The sequence below is a fragment of the Mustela nivalis genome (assembly GCF_964662115.1).
Source record: "Mustela nivalis genome assembly, chromosome: 8".
NCBI lineage: Eukaryota > Metazoa > Chordata > Mammalia > Carnivora > Mustelidae > Mustela > Mustela nivalis.
In genome coordinates this window covers 21,205,981-21,228,436 of record NC_139027.1, presented here as the reverse complement: position 1 = coordinate 21,228,436, position 22,456 = coordinate 21,205,981, and the positions used below count along the sequence as shown (strand labels likewise).

At 39.4% G+C, this 22,456-nt stretch overlaps 1 protein-coding gene across 5 annotated transcripts in view; it reads right to left on the bottom strand.

The window, feature by feature from the left end:
• SLC4A1AP (solute carrier family 4 member 1 adaptor protein) overlaps window positions 1-22,456 on the bottom strand; it is a gene marked incomplete at its 5' end in the record, with an annotated part of 117,021 nt that overhangs the window by 89,530 nt on the left and 5,035 nt on the right. For all 5 annotated transcript variants that reach the window (XR_014315457.1, XR_014315458.1, XR_014315459.1 and 2 more), the window contains 5 exons: window positions 686-926; window positions 2,726-2,837; window positions 6,387-6,573; window positions 7,160-7,229; window positions 8,256-8,416. Coding sequence is in view for 1 of the 5 variants with exons in the window: in XM_082745076.1 (XP_082601202.1) it covers window positions 686-926; window positions 2,726-2,837; window positions 6,387-6,573; window positions 7,160-7,229; window positions 8,256-8,416 (771 nt within the window). The remainder of the gene's footprint in view (window positions 1-685; window positions 927-2,725; window positions 2,838-6,386; window positions 6,574-7,159; window positions 7,230-8,255; window positions 8,417-22,456) is intronic.

Here is a 22,456-nt window from a genome sequence, read left to right as displayed (position 1 = left end):
AAGATACTGAAAAGATGAACAATGATATCTGGGTGTGAGACTGCAGGAGATTTCCCTTTTCTTCTTTGGACTTTTATGTGTAAGCCAAAGTTTCTAAAAATGAATACACCTTCCTCATAATCAGAATAAAACATATTTGCAAACCAATCACTTCCCTCTTTTGTCATTTGCCGTCAAATCCTGGCTAAGGTGGGTGAGTACGGTGTGCCAGGTTTTCCGCTAGGTACCATGGACAAAAAGATGAATAAGGCACTATGCTTCCTAAGAAGTGTGATGCTTAGTCTCTGTTTTAGGGATGGGGAAAATAATGACCAAGGGGAGGTTTACCCTGAGACTACTTGAGCAGGCCCCATCATGCACCCTCTTCTACTGCCCGCCAATCACACAATGGTAGCAGCTCTGGGCTGTTCCACAGCAGCTGTGGTTTCAGATTCCACAGCTTTCAATGTTCCATAATTCTGGAATAGACTGGAAATACCTGCTCTTGCTCTGCAATGAGGATAAATAATGACAAATAGTCAAAGAAAGACCAAAAAAGTATGTTTCCAGAGTCAGCTGTAACCCATACCATAAAGTGCCACAAAGTCAAAATACACAACCAAGAACTGGTTTTGCTTTCCAAACCTAAGCGCAATCAATGCAGATGCCTCACTGAACAGCACAGGAAGAAGGAGAAAAATATTACCATGGGCTTTTGTCTCTTTAGAACAGGTGAAGTCAGTGGGAGGCCTCACTTCCTGCACTGCATCTTCTGGCTCTGTCTTGTGCTGCAGCCTACTGCTTCCAGCTTCCATTTTCCCCCTTTCATCTCCCTCCTTTTCCCCCTCCTCGTCCTCTTCCTCCTCCTCCTCCTCCTCTTCTACTTCGGGCTCATCCTTCATTCTCAATAGAGCTGGAGGGAGTTCTGGACGCTTAGGGGGTAACTTCTATGAAAGAAACAAATCATGAACAAACACTGCTACATAATGACAGAGACAAATCTCTTCAAGGAGATTAAGCTAAATATATGAAATGTCTAACCTCTCTAGACTGATGAACCCTGCAGAATTATGCTGGAGGGAGGACTTGCACATGAGATTTTGCCCATCTATGGACGTTTAACACATACCTCTATTAGTTTCTAGGATCAAAAGAATATTAAGTATGGGACACTTGAAACAGCTTGTGGGAACTAACATCTATTGCAGGTGCCAGCTGCAGGAATTCTGTCCTGTCACCCCTCATGGTGTTAAAGGATCTTAATTCATTACAAAATCTTCCAGGGGTAACAGACACACATTTCTAAGAAACAGATCATTTGTACAGCTTTTTCATTTTAGATTTAACACAATTTCAAAGAAATGAGACATGTAAATCAGTAAAATAGATCCTGAAGACATTTCTTTTTTTAAGATTTATTCATTTATTTTAGAGAAAGAGAGAGAGCAGGGGGAGGGGCAAAGGGAGAGGGAGAGAATCTCAGGCAGACTCTGCACTGAGCTAGGAGCCTGACCTGGGGCTCGATCTCACAACCCTGAGATCATGACCTAAGCTGAAACCAAGAGTTGGATGCTCAACCGACTGTACCACCCAGGCGCCACCTGAAGACATTTCTTGAATAAAGCCAAATATTCTAATCAAAACCTTTTAATAAAATTATTAGAAAAAGAAAAGGTTGATTGAAGCTTAAGGAATGGAGAGATACCAAAGTATATGTTGGGCATATCATTTCTTAATTATAGGATTGAATTCAGTAAACCTCTTTAGAGAGCTTTTTTAGTAAAGAGTTTTTCCTCTAACTAAACATAAGCACCTCCTCTCCCCTCACCCTCACAGAAAAGCCTGCCTCTCAGGCGAACCTGAGACTTCAGGCTTCTGCCACCAGAGGGCAGTTTTCCCTAATTCAAGGTCCTGAGGACTGAATTCTGTCCCCACAAAATTCGTATGTTGAAGTCCTAACCCCTAGTACCTCAGAATGTAAACATATTTATAGATAAAATTTTTAAAGAGGTAAGTTAAAAGAAAGCAGTTAGACTGAGGCCCTAACCCAAGATGGCTGGTTTCTTGTAAGAGGAACGGGCGACCCCACGGGTGCAAGTACACACAGGGAAGACCCCAGGAAGATGCAGGAAGAGGGCAGCCATCTCCAAACCAAGGCATGTTGATCTTGGACCCAGGCTCCAGATCTGTTAGAAAATTAAATTTCTGTCTTTTAAGCCACCCAGTCTGTGGTGTTTGGTTAGGGCAGCCCTCGCACGCTAACACACAAGGTTCTGCTCTTTAAGTGATAAGACCTTTTAAAAGCTGAATCTGTAAAGAGGGATGTATGCAAAGGAAACATTCACCAGTGAAGTGCTAGAGGACAGTAGAAAGATCACAAAACTCAAGAACAGAGGACCTGGATTTGATTGCCAGTCTAGTAATCACTTAATGATGATGTGACCTCATATTTAACCTCTCTGACACTGTTTCCTCACCTGCGAGAGGTGGTAATTCCCACACATCACAAAGTGTTAGAGGGATTAAACGAAGTTAGGAACGCCATATGGCAGGGCCAGGTGCAGGGACTACATGACTAACAAATGTTAGCCGAGTACAAATGTTACACTATCTACCCACCTGGAAAAAAGACATTTCTTAAATGCAACATTCATCACAAATTAATAAACTGATGTTCAATGTACAAATTAGTTACATGCAAACTGACTGAAGAGCGAAAAGTTTAACACTATGACCCACAACTTACCCCTACTGTTCCCGTTTTTAACTTGAATTTGCTTCCTCCTTTCATGGCACCAAAGAGAGGCAATGTAAGCTTTTTAGCTTTGTTTTCCACATCTGTAGCCTGACTTTCAGTCCTAAGAAGAAAGAACAATTATACACATCTATTCCGGTGAGGCCAAGATTTTATCCAAAACACCAGAAGAATCCTGCGTGCCTGGCTTTAAAGACCCTTTGCCAAATACTATCCTTCACAACCCATCCCCAAAGGCTTCAGGAAGATTCTGGTATCCACGGACAAAGTCAAGAGCAACACAGATATTTTTCAGTTCCAATAAATAGCTTGGCTGGTCTGGAGGACAAGCAAAGACACCCCACGGAGATGAAAAGGCAGAAGACGGGATCACAATCAAGAGCTGCTTGGGTCGGGGAGAAAGGTGTTAGGTAGAAAGTTTGGAAGTTCAATCCTCAAGAAGAGGAGGAAAAAGATACATACATCTAAAGGCCAGGATCTAAAGTAGGAAAGGGAGGAAAAACTAAGCAGACACACACACAGCAAGAGGGGAGGCTCTAGAGGACACTGACATAGCCCTCTCAAAGGGATGACTTACCAAGGGAAAAGATTTTGGTTAGAATAAAACTCACTGTTATTTGTTTACCCTGAACTATGCCTCAGGAGTTTTCATCCTTTCTCCACAAATACAATGTTACAAATAGCTGCTAGGTATAACAGAAATAGGACAATGATGACAATAATAATACACATAGGCCAGCACTTTGTCAAGTGCTATTCATGTCATTTTTCCCTTTTTAAGGATATTATTTAATGAGCAAGAAAGAGAGCCCATGAGTGGGGGGAGGTGGGGGGGCAGAGGGAGAGAGCGAATCCCAAGCCTCCCTGCCAAGCACAGAGCCCAATGTGGGGCTTGATTCCATGACCCGAAGATCATGACCCAAGCCAAAACCAAGAAACCAAGAGTCAGATGCCCAACTGACTGAGCCCCAGGCACCCCTATTCATGTCATTTTTCAACATCAATAGTACTTCTAATTTACAGATGAGGAAGCAAGGATCAAAGGAACTATATAACTTGCTTATAAATGCCCAAAAATAATTCATACAGCTGAGAGCGAAAGCCAGGGAGTCTAACTTGAGTGTTAACGCCCCTCCTCACTATCAGTAAATGAAATACCACTTGGATGACAGCCTTTGTGGACTGACCTACGAATCACTGCATGAAATATCCAAACTACACATCAATCTTTTAATAAAACTGCTAGTAATTTGGGGATTAATTTTTTGTACAGATGATCAAGGGCTCCAGGAACATTTTACCTTTATATCCCCATAAAAAAAAGTGTCTCCCAATATCTAGATATTCATCTATGCAACACCCCTAGCATCAAATTACAGGTTTTGTACACATTTGTAAAGGGCTACATTAATGCTTACTGACCATCTAAAACAGCACTGTCCATGGGGCACCTGCTGGCTCAGTCGTTTAATGGTCAACTTTTGATCTCAGCTCAGGTCTTGATGTCAACTGAGATCTTGATCTTGGTGGTTGAGTTCAAGCCCCAAGTTGGGCTCCATGCTGAGCCTACTTATAGCAGCTCATCCAAACAGAACTTTCTGCGATAATGGAAATGTTCTACATCTGTGCTGTCCAATATAGTAGCCACTAGCCACAAGTGGCTATTGAGAACTTGAAATCTAACTAACTTGAATGAAGAACTGAATTTTTAATTTCATTTAATTTTAATATCACAGGAGACTACTGGGTGCTGTACAGGACTGCACAGACCAAAAGAAAACAAGAAACTTCCTAAGTGAGTTACTTGCCTTCATACATGAGTGATCCCACCTAGGCAATACCACTTTTTGAGATGCCTACCTGAACTGTGCTCACTAGGAGTCGCTCATTTCCATAGCAACCTATTCAATGATTTCAAAATTTGTTGATATCACATAGAACAAAATTTGAAAATACTGTCAAATTGAAAGACTGGATCTTATTCTCTCTCTCTCTCTCTCTCTCTCTCTCACACACACACACACCCCATACAAACATCTGCACACTCACAAACATTAGCTAAATCTGGGAAAAACTATTCCCAAAATGTTGTTTACAAATTACTCAGAAAAATGGATTTAGGTTAATTTCTTCCAATAATTTTCACAAAATCAAAGTTAACTAATAAAATCAACTTTAGGGGATTATGCCTTCCCCCATTTTAAAAGAAGAAATTCCACTTTAAAAGTATTTAAGTATATTTAAAAAAAGAATTTAAGTATAGGGGCTCTTGGGTGGCTTAATCAATTGGGAAACCAGTTCTTGATTTCAGTTCAGATCATGATCGGGCCCTGTGCTAAGCTAGGCGCCTGCTTGTCCCTCTTCCTCTGCTGCTCCCCTGCTTGTGTTCCCTCTCTTTCTCTTTCTCAAATAGATAAATAAATAAGATATTTTTTTACAAAGGTATTTAAATACACTGAAGTTATCAACTGGTTCTTAAGAATGACAAACCAGGTGCAAAAATGACAATCTGCACTTTTATTTTTTTCATCTGTGGCTTTAAAATCATAGATTAAAAAATGTCATTACAGGGGCGCCTGAGTGGCTCAGTGGGTTAAAGCCTCTGCCTTCGGCTCATGGTCCCAGGGTTCTGAGATCGAGCCCCGCATCAGGCTCTCTGTTCGGCGGGGAGCCTGCTTCCTCCTCTCTCTCTCTCTCTCTGCCTGCCTCTCTGCCTACTTGTGATCTCTGTCAAATAAATAAATAAAAATATTTTTTAAAAAAATGGCTATTACATCATTATCTTTGTATTTCTCTTATGAACAAGATAGAGCATTTTTTAAAATATATTTAAGAGTTATTTGTATTTCTTCTCCAGTGGCCTTTCAGTTGATACCCTTTTCCCATTTTTCTCTTTGGTAGATGGTTGTCCACTTATTCAAGGTCTTGGTCTTTATATATTACCAAAATCAGCCTTTTGGCATGTTGCTTTTTAAAGAAATTTACTCTGCATTAAAAGATTAAGTAAAAAATTCAGAGGGGCACCTGGGTGGCTCAGTGGGTTAAGCCGCTTCCTTCGGCTCAGGTCATGATCTCAGGGTCATGGGATCGAGTCCCGAATCAGGCTCTCTGCTCAGCAGGGAGCCTGCTTCCCTTCCTCTCTCTCTGCCTGCCTCTCCGTCTACTTGTGATTTCTCTCTGTCAAATAAATAAATAAAATCTTTAAGAAAGAAAAAAAAAAATTCAGAGCCTTGGGGCACCTGGCTGACTCACTCAGTTAAGGGTCTGCTTTCGGCCCAGGTCATGATCCCAGGGTCCTAGGATCGAGCCCTGCATCAAGCTCCCTGCTCAGCAGGAAGCCTGGTCCCCTACCTCTCCTTCTGCACTCCCCCTGCTTGTGTTCTCTCACTCTCTGTCAGATAAATAAAATCTTATTAAAAAAAAAAAAAAGCCTTCTAATGAAAGAGGAATCACTATAGTTTTCTATAAAACCCTACAGCAGTCTGTATTTCACAAAGGAAATGGCTTAGACTCTATGAAATCACTGCCTCCTGTGCTTTAAAGGGTTTCTTATATTTTATTTCTATTCTCTAATATTAAGAAAATAACATAATTCAAAATGTTATCTATGCAAACATGCTTATTTAAAATTTCAAGTATAACTAAGACTTACTTTTTCAGCTCTGGAATCTCTGCTGGCTTTACAATTTTTATCAATCCCTTAAGTCTCTGTTGTTCTTTCCTCAGTTCAAAAGTTCTCAGGTGAAGTTTCTTCCGGGACACACCATCCAATGCACTCCCGGATTTCATTTCTGACATAAATGCCTCTAAAGAGTCCTGAGATGGTGACTCTGACAGGGCTGTCCAAGAAAGGAATAATATATGTTCAGAAAAATGGCCTCAAATCTTTTAAAATTCAGCCAAAGTTTCCAGAGAAAAGTCACTAACAGGGGCACTTGGGTGGCTCAGTCAGTCGAGTGTCCAGCTCTTGATTCTGGCTCAGGTCATGATCTCAGGGCCGTGAGATCAACCCTGTTTCAGGCTCCACACTCAGCAGGAAGTCTGCTTGGGATTCTCACTCTCCTCCTTCTGCCCTCCTCCCCTGCTGCATACTCTTTCCCTCTCAAAAAAAACAAATAAATCTTTTAAAAAAAAGTCACTCACATAAAACTGGTCAGAGAACATTACTCATATTGGGAATAAGAAAACAGGTTATAGCTTGAAGACCTTGGGACATCATTTTGCCTCATTGGGCTTCATTTTCCTCATCTATTACATAGAGTTTAAATGAAATAATTTATAATGTTCTTTCTAATACTAAGATGCTGTGTTGCTCCTTAGAAAGGTTCCAAGTTCTGTATCTTATTAACTAGCCTCAGTGCTGGCAGAGGGCACTACATAAGGCAGATGCCTACTATAGACTTATTTAATGGATCATTAACTTACCTTTGCTTGAGGCTTTCAGTTTCTCAGAAATTTCAGAGAGTTCCTTTTCAGCATCATTTAACTTTGCAACCTGTAACACCCAAATTAACAGGGTCAGCAAATGTTTTTCTTCTTTCAAAACATGGTAGCTTTTCCTCTTCTTATTTTCATTATTGTTACAAGGTTTAAGAGGATTCATTTAGAATTTCCAGTTGAATCTGTATCTTATGGAGTTAACAATTTTCATGTGCTTATTAATCTGAATTGAGTTAGCTTCTGAATTAACACAGAATTAAACAAAATATATGTATAGAATACAGACTTGACATTACTCAAAAGAAAGAACTCAAGGCATTTGTTTTCATTGATGAATCAAAAAAACAGATGTTGGGTAATGTTTTAAAGCTCTCTGAATGTTACTTAATATAGTGAAAACACAGGCTAACTTGTGATGGTTTCATGAAGGATATATAGTTTAAGACTATTACCAAACTATACTCCTCAAAATTCCTTTCACAATTCTTGACTGCCAAAAGTCTAAAGTTGATTTCACCTCAGAATGGCCCAATTTGGAACTTTTTCCTTTCTTTTCATAGTTTTAACATAATATCCAAAGAATGCTCATTCATGCATCAATATCCACCTACAGGTGGACAGAGTCTCTAGCAGCAAGCCAAATATTTTCCAACTTGGGTAATACTCTTGTTACTATCAAATTTAAAATCAAGAAAGTTGGGGTGCCTGGGTGGCTCAGTGGGTTAAGCCTCTGCCTTCAGCTCAGGTCATGATCTCAGGGTCCTGGGATGGAGCCCCACATCGGGCTCTCTGCTCCGCAGGGAGCTGGCTTCCCACCCCACCCACGTGCTGCTCTGTCTACTTGTGATCTCTCTCTCTCTCTCTGTGTCAAATAAATAAATAAGTAATCTTTAAAAATAAAATAAATCAAGAAAGTCATATTTCAGACCAGATTTCAATGCTACTGCTTTAAAAATTATAATTATAAAACAAATTTGAATAATATATTATCTTCTTTAAAAATTAAACTACCACAGCTACTTCTATAAATAAAACTTGCCAATGAATTAAAAAATTAAAAAAAAAAAAAAAAAAAACTTGCCAATGATTCAAAGGTCTCTGGCTTCTCATCTATCTTCCCAGCTTTTTTCATTCGGTTCAGACGCTTCTTTTCAACCAGGCCAGTTCTATCAAGAAAGGTGTCATCATCACTATCATAAAAGTCTTCATCTTCCCAGTTCTTGGCTTTCCTTTTCCGAGATACTAGGAGATAAAATAAATGGTAAAAAAAGAAAAAAGAGACAAGTAGATAAGCAGCTTAAAATATCACTATCAGAGGTGCCTGGGTGGCTCAGTGGATTAGCTTCTGCCTTCGGCTCAGGTCATGATCTCAGGGTCCCAGGATCAAGCCCCACGTCCAGCTCTCTGCTCAGTGGGGAGCCTGCTTCCCCCTCTCTCTCTCTGCCTGCCTTTTTGCCCTCTTATGATCTCTCCCTCTGTCAAATAAATAAATAAAATATTTTTTAAAATTTTTAAAAATCACTATCAGTACTGCAAGACCCAACAAGCTGTCAAACTACATATACAAACAAAGGGTTAAACCTGGAAGACAAGGGTGCCTGGGTGGCTCAGTGGTTAAGCCGCTGCCTTTGGCTCAGGTCATGATCTCAGGGTCCTGGGATCGGGTCCCGCATCGGGCTCTCTGCTCGGCAGGGAGCCTGCTTCCTCCTCTCTCTGCCTGCCTCTCTGCCTACTTGTAATTCCTCTCTGTCAAATAAATAAATAAAATCTTAAAAAAAAAAAAAAAAAAAACCTGGAAGACATTAGGCTAAGTAAAATATGTCAGGCACACAGGATTCCACTTAGAGTTAACTGGAGTAGCCCAATTCACAGAAACAGAAGGTAGAATGGTAATTACCAGGGGATGGAGGAAGGAAGAATGAGAAGTTAGCTTTCAGTGGGTATAAGAAATTTTTGAGAGGGGTACTAGTGATGGTTGTACAACAATGTGCATGTATTTAATACATTTAACGCTTACAGTGGTAAATTTTATATTATGTATATTTTACCACAATAAAAGAATTAAAAACAAAGGGCTAATTTATTTAATGAGCAAGAAGTTCCCAAAAACCAATCAGTAAAAAAGGAAAAAGATAAGGAAAAGGCGAATAATCCAAAACAAATTTTTTTATAAAGATTTTTATTTATTTATTTGTAAGAGAGAGAGAGAGTGAGAGTGAGCCCAGGAAGACAGAGTGGAAGGCAGAGTCAGAGGGAGAAGCAGGCTCCCTGTGGAGCAAGGAGCCCGATGTGGGTCTCGATCCCAGGACACTGGGATCATGACCTGAGCCAAAGACAGCTGCTTAACCAACTGAGCCACCCAGGCGTCCCATTCCAAAAATTTTTAAAAGGATAATGAAAGCAGTTCAGAAAAAGAAATATAAATGGCCAAAAAAATTTTTAAAGATGTTAAACACTTTTTAATAATTAAAAAATACAAATTAGGGGCACCTGGGTGGCTCAGTGGGTTAAGCCTCTGCCTTCGGCTCAGGTCATGATCCCAGGGTCCTGGGATTGAGCCCCACACAGGGCTCTCTGCTCAGCGGTGAGCCTGCTTCCTCCTCTCTCTCTGCCTGCCTCTCTACCTACTTCTGATCTCTATCTGTTAAGTAAATAAATAAAAAATCTAAAAAAAATACAAATTAAAATAATGAGATACCACTTCTTACCTACAGACTAGAAAAAACATGAAAAGATTAATAATGCCCAGTTTGGCCAGGGTATGGGGAAATGAACTCTCAAACAGCTGGTGGGAATGTACATTGATACAATCCTTTTGATGATCAATCTCACAACATCTGTCCAATAATAAAAATCCAACTGACCTAGCAATTCCACTTATAAGAATTTACCCCACATGTATCAGTGCAACATTGTTTGTAACAGTGAAAAATATGGAAAGCTCATGAAGAGGGGACTATGGTAGCTACTAATTTTTGGTCTACTCTATGCCATCTTACTCCCCTTGTTCTGGTAAAAGTACCCCTTTTCTTTTAGAAAACTCTTCCCTCCTTCCATCAGGATTAGAGGTAATCAAGTGACCAAAGCCAATCGGTAAGAGTCTCATATTTATATTAAATAAAAGGAAAAAAGGGTTCTCTTTCCAATGAGATTATGAAAGAGGGAAGATACAAATCCTGTAAGCAGCCAGCTTTTCCAGACTAGGTACGAATCTATCTGCAAAATAAAACCATGCGCTCATGAAAAGGATCACACAGATACACACATACAGCTTTTAGGGCATCCTGGTGATACTGAGAGTTCTGGCTTGATAGGACCAGAACTTAAGTTATGGTTCATGCACTTCTTCTTTCAACCCTGTAAGCTACTCTTCGCAGGTTCTGGAGCCAATAACTCTTCTCCCTAAGCTAGTTTGAGTTAGGTTTCCATTATTTACAACCCAAACAGTCCTTATTAATATAAACTTCATAATTTCCAAGTTAGATGGTACACTGAACATATCTAATTTCACTTTCCCCATATCCTACTAATGCTACAATGAAAAGATCTTTTTTAAAAACATTAATCTGACAATAAATAAATAATAAAGAAAATAAATAAATACAAACACTAATCTACTGGGGCAGCTGGTTGGCTCAGCTGGTAGAGCATGCAACTCTTGATCTCGGGGTATAGAGCTTACTTAAAAATGCTGGGTATAGAGCTTACTTAAAAAATAAATAAATAAAATAAAATAAATAAAAATTCTAAATCTGCAAAGAAAGGAGAATGGGAGAAGGGATAGCAACACAAATTTTTGGAAATTAGAAAGCAGACAGACAAGTCGAAACTAAATTAGCAGAGCTAAAAAAAAAAAAAAGATAAATTCTAATCCAACAGTGAGGAAAGCAGAGAATCAGTCTGATGATACTGCAGCGTCTACAAAAGGATCTGGAACTGGGGATGGATAGTTGTGCTAAAATAAGCAGAAATGAGTAAAAGCTGGTTGAGAAACAGATCCTCCTCCCTGCCTACTTACCTCCTTCCCCTCCCCAGAAAGAACCCAGAAGTTAATCTCTAGAAAGGGTAAGACAGTAAGTCTGTGCATTGTGGACTGACTGGTTGAGTTGAGGGCATATATTATTCTATTCTAAAAATAGTACTGTCCTGTGACTATCTCAGTATTGAGATTCTGCTCAGCCATCTTCCAGCACTTAGCCCTAGAAATCTCATGCAGGAGACTAGAAGAATATTCTCTGAGGAATCCTGCCAGCAGAAGAGGAAATACCCAAGGAAATTTACATGAGGAATTCCCCCCCTCCAAAAAGGCCCACATCATTCTATATTGTTGCTGAAAGTTAGTAAGTCCCACCTATATAATTCAAGCTGCCAATCACCTTTTTGTCCCCAGATAAGAACTTACAATCAAGGACTACATAGCTGAGAAACACATCTAACAAGCAGGATAGAGACCACACAAACAAAAAGAAAAGACAACCTGGAGAGCACAGATTCGCAGTGAGATGAGATATTTACAATCCAGGAAACAATGGCATATTACATTTTAAAAATGAGTATTCAGGGACACCTGGGTGGCTTAGTTGGTTAAGCATCTGACTCTTGATTTTGGCTCAGGTCATGATCTCAGGATGGTGAAATCAAGTCCTGTGTCAGGCTCTGCCTCCCCATGGAGTCTGCTTGAGATTTTCTCTCTCTCCTCCTCCTCATCCCCTACCCCTCCCCCGAGCTGCACTCCCATGTGTGCACATGTCTCTCTAATGAATAAATTCTTTTAAAAATGTATATTTGAGGACAAAAATGAGCCTTGGAAATTAAAATCTTGATAGCAAAATAGAGACAGAAAGATAAAGCTGCATAAATCTCCCAGAAAGAACAAAAAGAGATAAAAACACAAAGGAAAAAAAAAAGACAAGAAACTTTAGACAGTCAGTCTAAGATGTTCACTATCTAAAGAACAAAATTCCAGAGAGAAAGAGAAAAGAGAGGGATAAAATGATTAATGGCATGATTCCAGAAATGTTCCTGAAGTGTCAAAAGATTTCCAGATCAGGGGCACCTGGGTGGCTCAGTCCCTTGAGCCTCTGGCTCTTAATTTCAGCTCAGGCCATGATCTCTTGAATCATGGGACTGAGCCCGAAGTTGGGCTCCAGGCTCAGCACAGAGCCTGCTTTGGATTCTCTCCCTCTGCCCCTCCCCTGCCCTGCTCACTTTCTCTAAAATGGATAAATAAAATCTTTAAAAAAAAAAAATTTTCCAGACCAAAGGACCCAGTAAGAACCTAGAAAAATGAATGAAAATAGACCAACAGAAAGGTACATCATAGTTAAGTTTCAGAACCTTGAGAACAAAGGGAAACTCTGACGAACTTCCGGGGTGGAGGGGGTGAGGGGAATGACATATAATTGATTAGGATTCTGAACAGTTTTGGACTGTGAGAACAACACTGGATATAGGTGATAAGAGTAATACCTTCAAAGTCGTGAAGGAAATTATTTCCAATTTAGAATTCTACTCCTAGACCAACTATTAACCAAGAGTAAAGCTAGCATAATTATATTTTCAGAATGGAGAATTTAATAAAGTTTACTTGTTATACATCCTTTCTCAGGAATCTACTAGAGGATATCCACCAAAACAAGAGAGTAGGCTAAGATAAATCAAAGATGTGAAATCCACTGAAGACTACCATCATGCACACTTTCCACTTTTATACCAGCTTTTTTTTTTTTTCAACTTTGTCGGGAAAAGGGAGAGAGAGAAAGGAGGTGGAGCGGCAGGCAGAGACGTGGGCTCCCTGCAGAACAAGGAGGCCAATGTGAGACTCAATCCTAGGACCCTGGGATCATGACTCAAGCCGAAGGCAGATGTTTAACCAACTGAGCCACCCAGATGTCAGTCCTGCAGCAGGTCTAGAGAGCAGTAAGCCCTAAAATAATAGTGCTCTTCAGGAGAAATGTTTCCAAAAGTCAGAACTGATCAATTACTGAATGCGACTGACCATGCGGAAAAATATACTGAAAGGCTATTGAAAGGTGAGAGATGAATGACCAAGAGCTATAAAATTCAAACACATGAAAAACAATCACCATTATTAACTTTAGGAAAAACAGAAACAAGAATTGCTCAGTTGTGACTAATATTTGCATAAACATAATCATGAAAATACTAAACACTAATTTAACACAGTAAGTAGATAATGTTTAGAATACATGACTCAAGGTCAATAGCCCAAGATGGCAGAGGAGGAGCAGACCTTAGTTTCATCTGGTTCCTGAATTCAGCTAGACAGCTATCGAATCATTCTGAAGACTTGTGAACTCAACCAGCGATCTAAGGAAAGAATAGCTGCAACTCTACAAATAGAAAAGTGACTACTTGCTGCAAGGTAGGAGGTGTGGAGAAGTGAATCCAAGGCGATATATCAGAAGGTTTACCACAAGGGAAGGGAGCCTCCATAAACTGGCACCAGAAAATGATATAGCAGCAGAGCACAAAATCAGAACTTTTGGAAGTCTGTTCTGGTGAGGAACATCACTCAGGTGACAAGTCGTGGGTGGAACCCTAGCTGGGACAGTGTGGTCTGAGGATCCCCATGGTCACAGGAAGACTGGGGGTGCCTGAGTGTGACAGAGTTCCCAAGCACTGGAGCAAGGAAGCCAGCCACAATCAGTGTGGCAGGAGTGGGCTCTAGCTCAGGGTTGCAATAAACCATGAACTGCAGTACAATCGGACCACTGTGCTCAGAACAAGGGCCCAGCAAGTGGCAGAATCACAGCGAGACACCTCCTTCCCCTGGGAGGAGTGGCTGTGCACTGCGGGAGTCTTCAGGGTTTGGAGACTTGAAACAAAGTCAAATGCCTGATACAAAAACAGTCCGTTATCAGCTGGGTGAGCACAGAGTGCAGACAGAGACCAGGGAGACAGGAGTGACTAACTGCTTTTCCTTAAGGGCACACTAAGGAGTGGGGCCCCAAGCCCTCAGCTCTGGGGCTAGAGACTAGAAGGCTGCCATTTTCTTTCTTTTTTTTTTTTTTTTAATTTTTTATTTTTTAGAAGGCTGCCATTTTCATTCTCATCCTCCAAAGTGGCATGGAAATTCTTCAGGGAACAAAAGCCACAGGGAGCAATGTGGAGCAGATTACTTACTGGCCCCTGGCAAGGGCAGTACTCAGGTTCCACAGGGCACAGACCATTAAGAATCAACACAATAGGCCCCTCCCCAAGAAGAGCAGCAAGAACACTGGTTAAAACCAAGTTTACTTATCATAGGAACCTGCAAAATTCCAGTGCCAGGGGAAAATAATACATGGCTTTTTTTCCCCCATGCTACTTTAGTCTTTCGATTTTATTTTTTTCTCTTTTCCCAATTTCTGATTTCATCAACTCTTTTTTTAAATCTTTTTAAATTTCCATTTTTACAGTTACAGTCTACCTTTCATTGTATTTTTTTATATATGTAAGTTTTTCTTTATTTACAATTTTGAGATGTAGTTTATTCTAACCAACAGACCAAAATATACTCAGGATATAGTGTATTGCTCTGTTTGTTCACCTGTTTATATTCCTTCTTTTTTTGTTGTTTTTTTTTTTTTTAAAGATTTTATTTATTTACTTGAGAGAGAGACAGAGAGAGCATGAGCAAGGAGAAGGTCAGAGAGAGAAGCAGACTCCCCATGGAGCTGGGAGCCCGGGACTCCAGGATCATGACCTGAGCTGAAGGCAGTCATCCAACCAACTGAGCCACCCAGGCATCCCTTTGTTGTTGTTTTTAACTGTCATTTTTACAGTTACATTCTATCCTTTCACTGTATTCATTTTGTACATATAAAAATTTTTCTTTCTTTACAATTTTGGGACCTAGTTTTATAACAAACAGATCGAAATATACACAGGATCTCAGTGCATTGCTCTATTCTGTTCACCTGTCTGATTATATTCTCTCTCTTTTTTTTTTTTTTTATTTTGGGCCTCTTCTGATTTGTTAAGTGTATATTAACTGGGGTCATTGTTGCCATTTTAGTATTTTGTTCTCTCGTGCATCTATTCTTCTCTGGACAAAATAACAAGATGGAAAAACTCACCTCAAAAAAGAGAACAAGAGGCAGTATGGACTGCCAGGGACCTAATCAGTATGGACATAAGCAAGATATCTGAACTAGAGTTCAGAATAACAATTATAAAGATGCCACTTGGGCTTGAAAAAAAGCATAGAAGACACTAGAGAAACCCTTTCTGGAGAAATAAAAGAAGCAAAATTTAATTAAGTTGAAATTAAAAAAGGCTATTAATGAGATGGAATTGAAAATGGAGGCTCTACCTGTGAGGATAAATGAGGCAGAGGAGAGAATTAGTGATACAGAAAACAAAATGATGGAGAATAAAGAAACTAAGAAAAAGAGAGATAAACCACTACAGGATCACAAAGGGAGAATTCGAGAGATAAGTGATACTATAAAGTGAAATAGTATTAGAATAATTGGGATCCCAGAAGAGGAAAGAGAATTGGGGGGCAGAAGGCATACTGGAGCAAATTATAGCAGAGAACTTCCCTAAGTGGGGAAATAGGCATTCAAGCCCAGGAGGCAAAGAGAGCCCCCTTCAAAATCAATAAACTATAGGCCAAGACCCCAATATATAATAGTGAAACTTGCAAATCTCAGAGCCAAAAAAAATTGTGAAAGCAGCTTGGGACAAGAAGTCCGTCCATAAAATACAAGGGCAGAAACATCAGACTGGCAACAGACCTGTCCACAGAGACCTGGCAGGCCAGAAAAGGATAAGCATGATATATTCAGGGTGTTAAATGAGAAAAATATGCGGCCAAGAATACTTTATCTAGCTAGGATGCCATTAAACATAGAAAGAAAGATAAAAGGCTTCCAGGACAAACAAACTAAAAGAATTTGTGATCACTAAACCAGCCCTGCAAAAAATATTAAAGGGGATCCCTTCAAGCAAAGAGAGAGCCCAGAATTAACATAGATAAGAAAGGAACAGAGATAATATACAGAACAGTAACTTTACAGGTAATAAATGGCACTAAATTCATATCTTTCAATAGTTACTCTGAATGTAAATGGGCTAAATGCCCCAATCAAAAGACACAGGGAATCAAATTGGATAAAAAAGCAAGACCCATCATTATGCTGTCTGCAAGAGACTCATTTTAGACCCAAAGACACCTCCAGATTTAAAGTGAGGGGGTAGAGGGGTGTCTGGGTGGTTGCTAATCATTTAGCATCTACCTTTGTCTCAAATCATGATCCCAGGGTTCTGGGATCAAGCCCCACATCGGGCTCCCTGCTCAGGAGAGAGGCTGCTTCTCCCTCTCCCTCTGCCTATCGCTCCCCCAGCTTGTGCTCTCTCACTCTCTCTGACAAATAAATAAAATATTTAAAATAAATAAGTAAATAAAGTGAGGGGGTGGAAAACCATTTTATCATGCTAATGGACACCAAAATAATGCTGGGGTAGCAATCCGTCTATCAGACAAATTAGACTTTATTTTTTATTATTATTTTAAAGTTTTTATTTATTTACTTATTTGACAGAGAGAGACACAGTGAGCGAGGAAACACAAGCAGGGGGAGCAGGAGAGGGAGAAGCAGGCTTCCTGCTTAGCAGGGAGCCTGACACAGGGTTCAATCCCAGGACTCCAGGATCATGACCTGAGCCGAAGGCAGATGCCCAATGACTGAGCCACCCAAGTGCCCCAGAAAAATCTGGGGTCTTTAAACCAAAGACCTGATAGGATATGAGGAAGGACACTATATCATAATTAAAGGATCCATTCAACAAAAAGATCTAAGAACTGTAAACGTTTATGCCCCAAACAGGGGAGCAGTCAGTTATATAAACCAATTAATAACAAAAATAAATACATTGATAACAATACAATAATAGTAGGGGACTTTTAACACCCCACTCACTAAAATGGACAGATCATCTAAGCAGAAGATCAACAAGGAACAGGGCTTTGAATGACACAATGGACCAGATGTACTTTACTGATATATTCCAAATATTCCATCTTAAAGCAACAGAATACACATTCTTCTCGAGTTACACATGGAACTTTCTCCAAAACAGATCCAAACTGGGTCACAAATCAGTTCTCAAATGATACCAAAGGACTGGGATCAACCCTGCATATTTTCAGACCACAATGCTTTGAAACTGGAATTCAGGGGTGCCTGGGTGATGGTCATGATGCGAGGGTCCTGGGATCAACCCCCGCATTGGACTCCCTGCTTGGCAGGAAGCCTGCTTCTCCCTCACACTCCACCTGCTTGTGTTCCCTCTCTCACTGTGTCTCTCTCTGTCAAATAAATAAAATCTTAAAAAAAAAAGAAAAAGAAAAAGAAACTGGAACTCAATCACCAGAGGAAATATGGAAAGAACTCAGATACATCTAAGAAAGAATGGATCAACCAGGAAATTGAACAAGAATTTTTTTTTAAAGATTTTATTTATTTATTTGACAGAGAAATCACAAGTAGGCAGAGAGGCAGGCAGAGAGAGGGGCAAGCAGGCTCCCTGCTGAGCAGAGAGCCCGATGCGGGGCTCGATCCCAGGACCCTGAGATAATGACCCGAGCCGAAGGCAGAGGCTTAACCCACTGAGCCGCCCAGGTGTTCCTGAAGAAGAATTTTAAAAATTCAAGAAAACAAATGAAAATGAAAACACAACTGTTCAAAACCTTTGGGATTCAGCAAAGGTGATCCTGAGAGGGAAGTATATAACAACACAAGCCTTTCTCCAGAAATAAGAAATACAACCTAACCTTGTACCTAAAGGAGCTGGAGACAGATAAACAAATAAAGCCTAAACCCAGCAGGATAATTAATAAAGATCAGAGGAGAAATCAATAAAATAGAAACCAAAAGAACAGTAGAACAGATCAACAAAACTAGGAGCTGGTTCTCTGAAAGAATTAATTAAAATCCCTGAAACAAATAACACATTATATGTTAATTTTTAAAAATTTAAGAAAGATTTAATAAGATCAACAAACCTGTGGCAAGACTTATCAAAAAGAAAAGAGGAAGAACCCAAATAAATAAAATCATGAATGAAAGAAGAGAGATCACAACCAACACTGAAGAAATATGAACAACTGCAAGAACATATTATGAACAACTATATGCCAACAAACTAGGCAATCTGGAAGAAATGGATGCATTCCTAGAGACGTATAAACTCCCAAAACTGAAATAGGAAGAAATAAAAACCTGAAAAGACCCATAACCAGCAAGGAAACTGAAGCCATAATCAAAAATCTCCCAACAATTAAGAGTCCAGGACCAGACGGCTTCCCAGGGGAATTCTACCAAACATTTAAAGAAGAATTAATACTTATCCTTCTGAAGTGATTTCAAAAAATAGAAATAAAAGGAAAATTTCCAAACTCTTTCTATGAGGCCAGCATTACCTTGCTCCTAAAACCAGACAAAGATTCCACCAAAAAGAGAATTATGGACCAATATCCCTGATGAACATGGATGTAAAAATTCTCACCAATATACTAGCCAATAGCATCTAACAGTACATTAAGAGGATTATTCACCACAACGAAGTGGGATTTATTTCTGGGCTGCAAGGGTGGTTCAACACCCACAAATCAATGTGATACACTACATTAATAAAAGAAAGGATAAGAACTGTATGATCCTCTCAATAGATGCAGAAAAAGCATTTGACAAAGTATAGCATCCTTTCTTGATTAAAACCCTTCACAGTGTAGGGATAGAGGGAACATACCTCAATATCATAAAAGCCATCTATGAAAAGCCCAGAGAGAATATCATCCTCAATAGGGAAAAACTGGGAGCTTTTCCCCTCAGGTCAAAAACAAGACAGCGAAGTACACTATCACCACTGTTGTTCAACACAGTAGTAGAAGTCCTAGCTTCAGCAATCAGAAAACAATAAGAAATAAAAGGCATTCAAATTAGCAAAGAAGTCAAATTCTCACTCTTTGCAGGTGACATGGCACTATGTGGAAAACCCAAAAGAGGGTCCCAAAATTGCTAGAACTCATAGGAATTTAGCAATGTCAGAGGATATAAATCAATGAACAAAAATCAGTTGGATTTCTATACACCAACAAGATAGAAGAAAGAGAAATTAAGGAGTCAATTCCATTTACAATTGCACCCAAAACCCAAGATACCTAGGAATAAAGCTAACCAAGGAGGCAAAGGATCTACACTCAAAAAACTACAGAACACTCATGAAAGAAAGTGAGGAAGAAACAAAGAAATGAAAAATGTTGCATGCTCATGGATTGAAAGAACAAATGGATTGTTAAAATGTCTATGCTACCTAGAGCAATCTATTCAACGCGACCCCTGTCAAAATACCATCAACTTTTTTTTACAGGGCTGGAATAAATAATACTTAAGTTTGTATCAAACCAGAAAAGACCCCAAATAGCCAAAGGAATGTTGAAAAAGAAAATCAAAGCTGGTGGCATCAAAATTCCAGACTTCAAGTTCTATTACAAAGCTGTAATCATCAAGACAGTATGGTACTGGCACAAAAACAGACACACAGATCAATGGAACAGAACAGAGAACCCAAAAATGGACCCTAGACTCTGTGGTCAAGCAATCTTTGACAAAGCAAAAAGAATATCCAGTGGGAAAGACTGTCTCATCAACAAATGGTGTTCGGAAAATTGGACAGCCAGAGGCAGGAAAATAAAACTGGACCATTTTCTTACACCATACATAAAAATAAACTCAAAATGGATGAAACACCTAAATGTGAGACAGGAATCCATCAAAATCCTAGAAGAGAACACAGGCAGCAACTTCTGTGACCCTGGCTACAGCAACTTCTTGATAGACACGTCTCCAAAGGCAAGGGCAACAAAGGCAAAAATGAACTACTGAGACTTCAACAAGATAAAAAGCTTTTGCACAGCAAAGCTGTGCAAAACCAAAAGACAACCAACAGAATGGGAAAAGATATTTGAAAATGTCATATCACATAAAGTGCTAGTATCCAAAATCTATAAAGAACCTATCAAACTAAAAAAAAAGAAAAAAAAGAACTTATCAACCTCAACCCCTAAAGACCAAATAATCCAAACAAGAAATGGGCAGAAGATGTGAACAGACATTTCTCCAAAGAATTGAGATGCCTGGGTGGCTCTGTCAGTGAAGTGTCTGCCTTTGGCTCAGGTCATGATCCCAGGGTCCTGGGATCCAGTCTTGCACCAGCTCCTTCTCAGCAGGTAGCCCGCTTCTCCTTCTGCCTCTGCCCCACCCCCCACTTGTGTGCGCGCTCTCTCTCTCTCTCTGCTAAATAAATAAAATATTATTAAAAAATACAAATGGCTAAGAGACTCATGAAAAAAATGCTCAATATCACAAATACAAATCAAAACCACAATGAGATACCACCTCACATCTATCAGAATGGCTAAAATTAACAAGTCAGAAAATGCTAAATGTTGGTGAGGATGTGGAGAAAGAAGAACCCTCTTACACTTCTGGTGGGAATACAAGCTAGTGCAGCCACTCTGGAAAATAGTGTGGAGGTTCCAACAAAAAGTTGAAAGCTTTTTGAGCTACCCCATGACCCAGCAATTGCACTACTAGGGATTTACCCCAAAGATACAAATGTAGTGATCCAAAGGGGCACCTGTACCACAGTGCTTATAACAATGTTCACAATGGCCAAACTATGGAAAGAGCCTAGATGCCAATCAACAGATGAATAGATAAAGAAGATGTGATATTATATATATATATATATATATATATATATATATATATATATATATATATATATAAAATAGGAAATTGTGGAGTCATCAAAAAATGAAATCTTGCTGTTTGCAATGACATGGATGGAACTAGAGGGTATTATGCTAAGTGAAATAAGTCAATCAGAGAAAAACAATTATCATATGATCTCACTCATATATGGAATTCAAGAAACAAAACAGAGGAGCACAGGGAAAGAGAGGAAAAAATAAAATGACAAAATCAGAGAGGGAGACAAACCATTAGAGAATCCTAACAATAGGAAACAAACTGAAGGTTGCTGGAGGGGAAGGGTTAGGGGGATGGGGTAACTGGGTCGACATTAAGGAGGGCATAGAATGTAATGAGCACTGGGTATTATGTAAGACTGATGGATCACTGACCTTTACTTCTGAAACTAAAAATACATTATATGTTAATTAATTGAATTTAAATAAAAATAAATACATGAACAAAAATAAATAACTCAAAATAAAGTAGTATACTCTTCCTTTTTGGAAATATGGATTTTTTTTTTTAAGATTTTATTTATTTATTTGACAGACAGAGATCACAAGCAGGCAGAGAGGCAGGCAAAGAGGGGGGGAGCAGGCTGAGCAGGGAGCCCAACGTGGGGCTCAATCCCAGGACCATGAGATCATGACCTGAACCGAAGGCAGAGGCTTAACCCACTGAGCCACCCAGGCACCCCGGAAATATGGATTTATTTTTTAAGATTTTATTTATTTATTTCACAGACGGAGATCACAAGTAGGCAGAGAGGCAGGCAGAGAGAGAGGGGGAAGCAGGCTCCCCGCTGAGCAGAGAGCCCCACATGGGGCTCGATCCCAGAACCCTGGGATCATGACCTGAGCCGAAGGCAGAGGCTTTAACCCACTGAGCCACCCAGGCACCCCGAAATATGGATATTTTTAAATGCCAAGAGGTAACTGAAAGAGTTAAAAAGCCTTCCTTCTAAGGTTGAAGAATGAGGAGGAGCAGGGCAAGGGAACAGGTATATTTTATAATAAGCCTTTGGTAGTTTTAGACTATACATAAGTTTCTTTGCAATAATAAAAACTAATTTTAGAATAAACAAAAATATAGTATAATCCTTTATTAATGAATAATGGTATAACCAGACAGGTTTTTTAAATGGGATAAATTTAATGCAATCACACAGATAATATCCATGATAAATTCTTACATTAAAAATTTAAGTATTAAAGAGTATAAGTAATATAAACGCATTTGTATATGAGTGTTTGCTTTTTATTAAAGGATCTAGTTCTGAACACACATCTGTATTCATAAAAAATGTCTAGGAGAATACAAGCAATGGCTTCCTTTGGGTATTAAGATATGGAATCTTTTCTTTTCACTTCATAGAATTGGTAGACAATTTATACTTTCCTCCTAAAAAGATATTTTATTGCCTTCTGTGTTAAATTTTCCTTTCTTCTTTCTCTCTGTCCATCTCATTGTATCTATCTCCCCTTTCTCTCCCTTCTTGCCTCCCTCTCTCTCT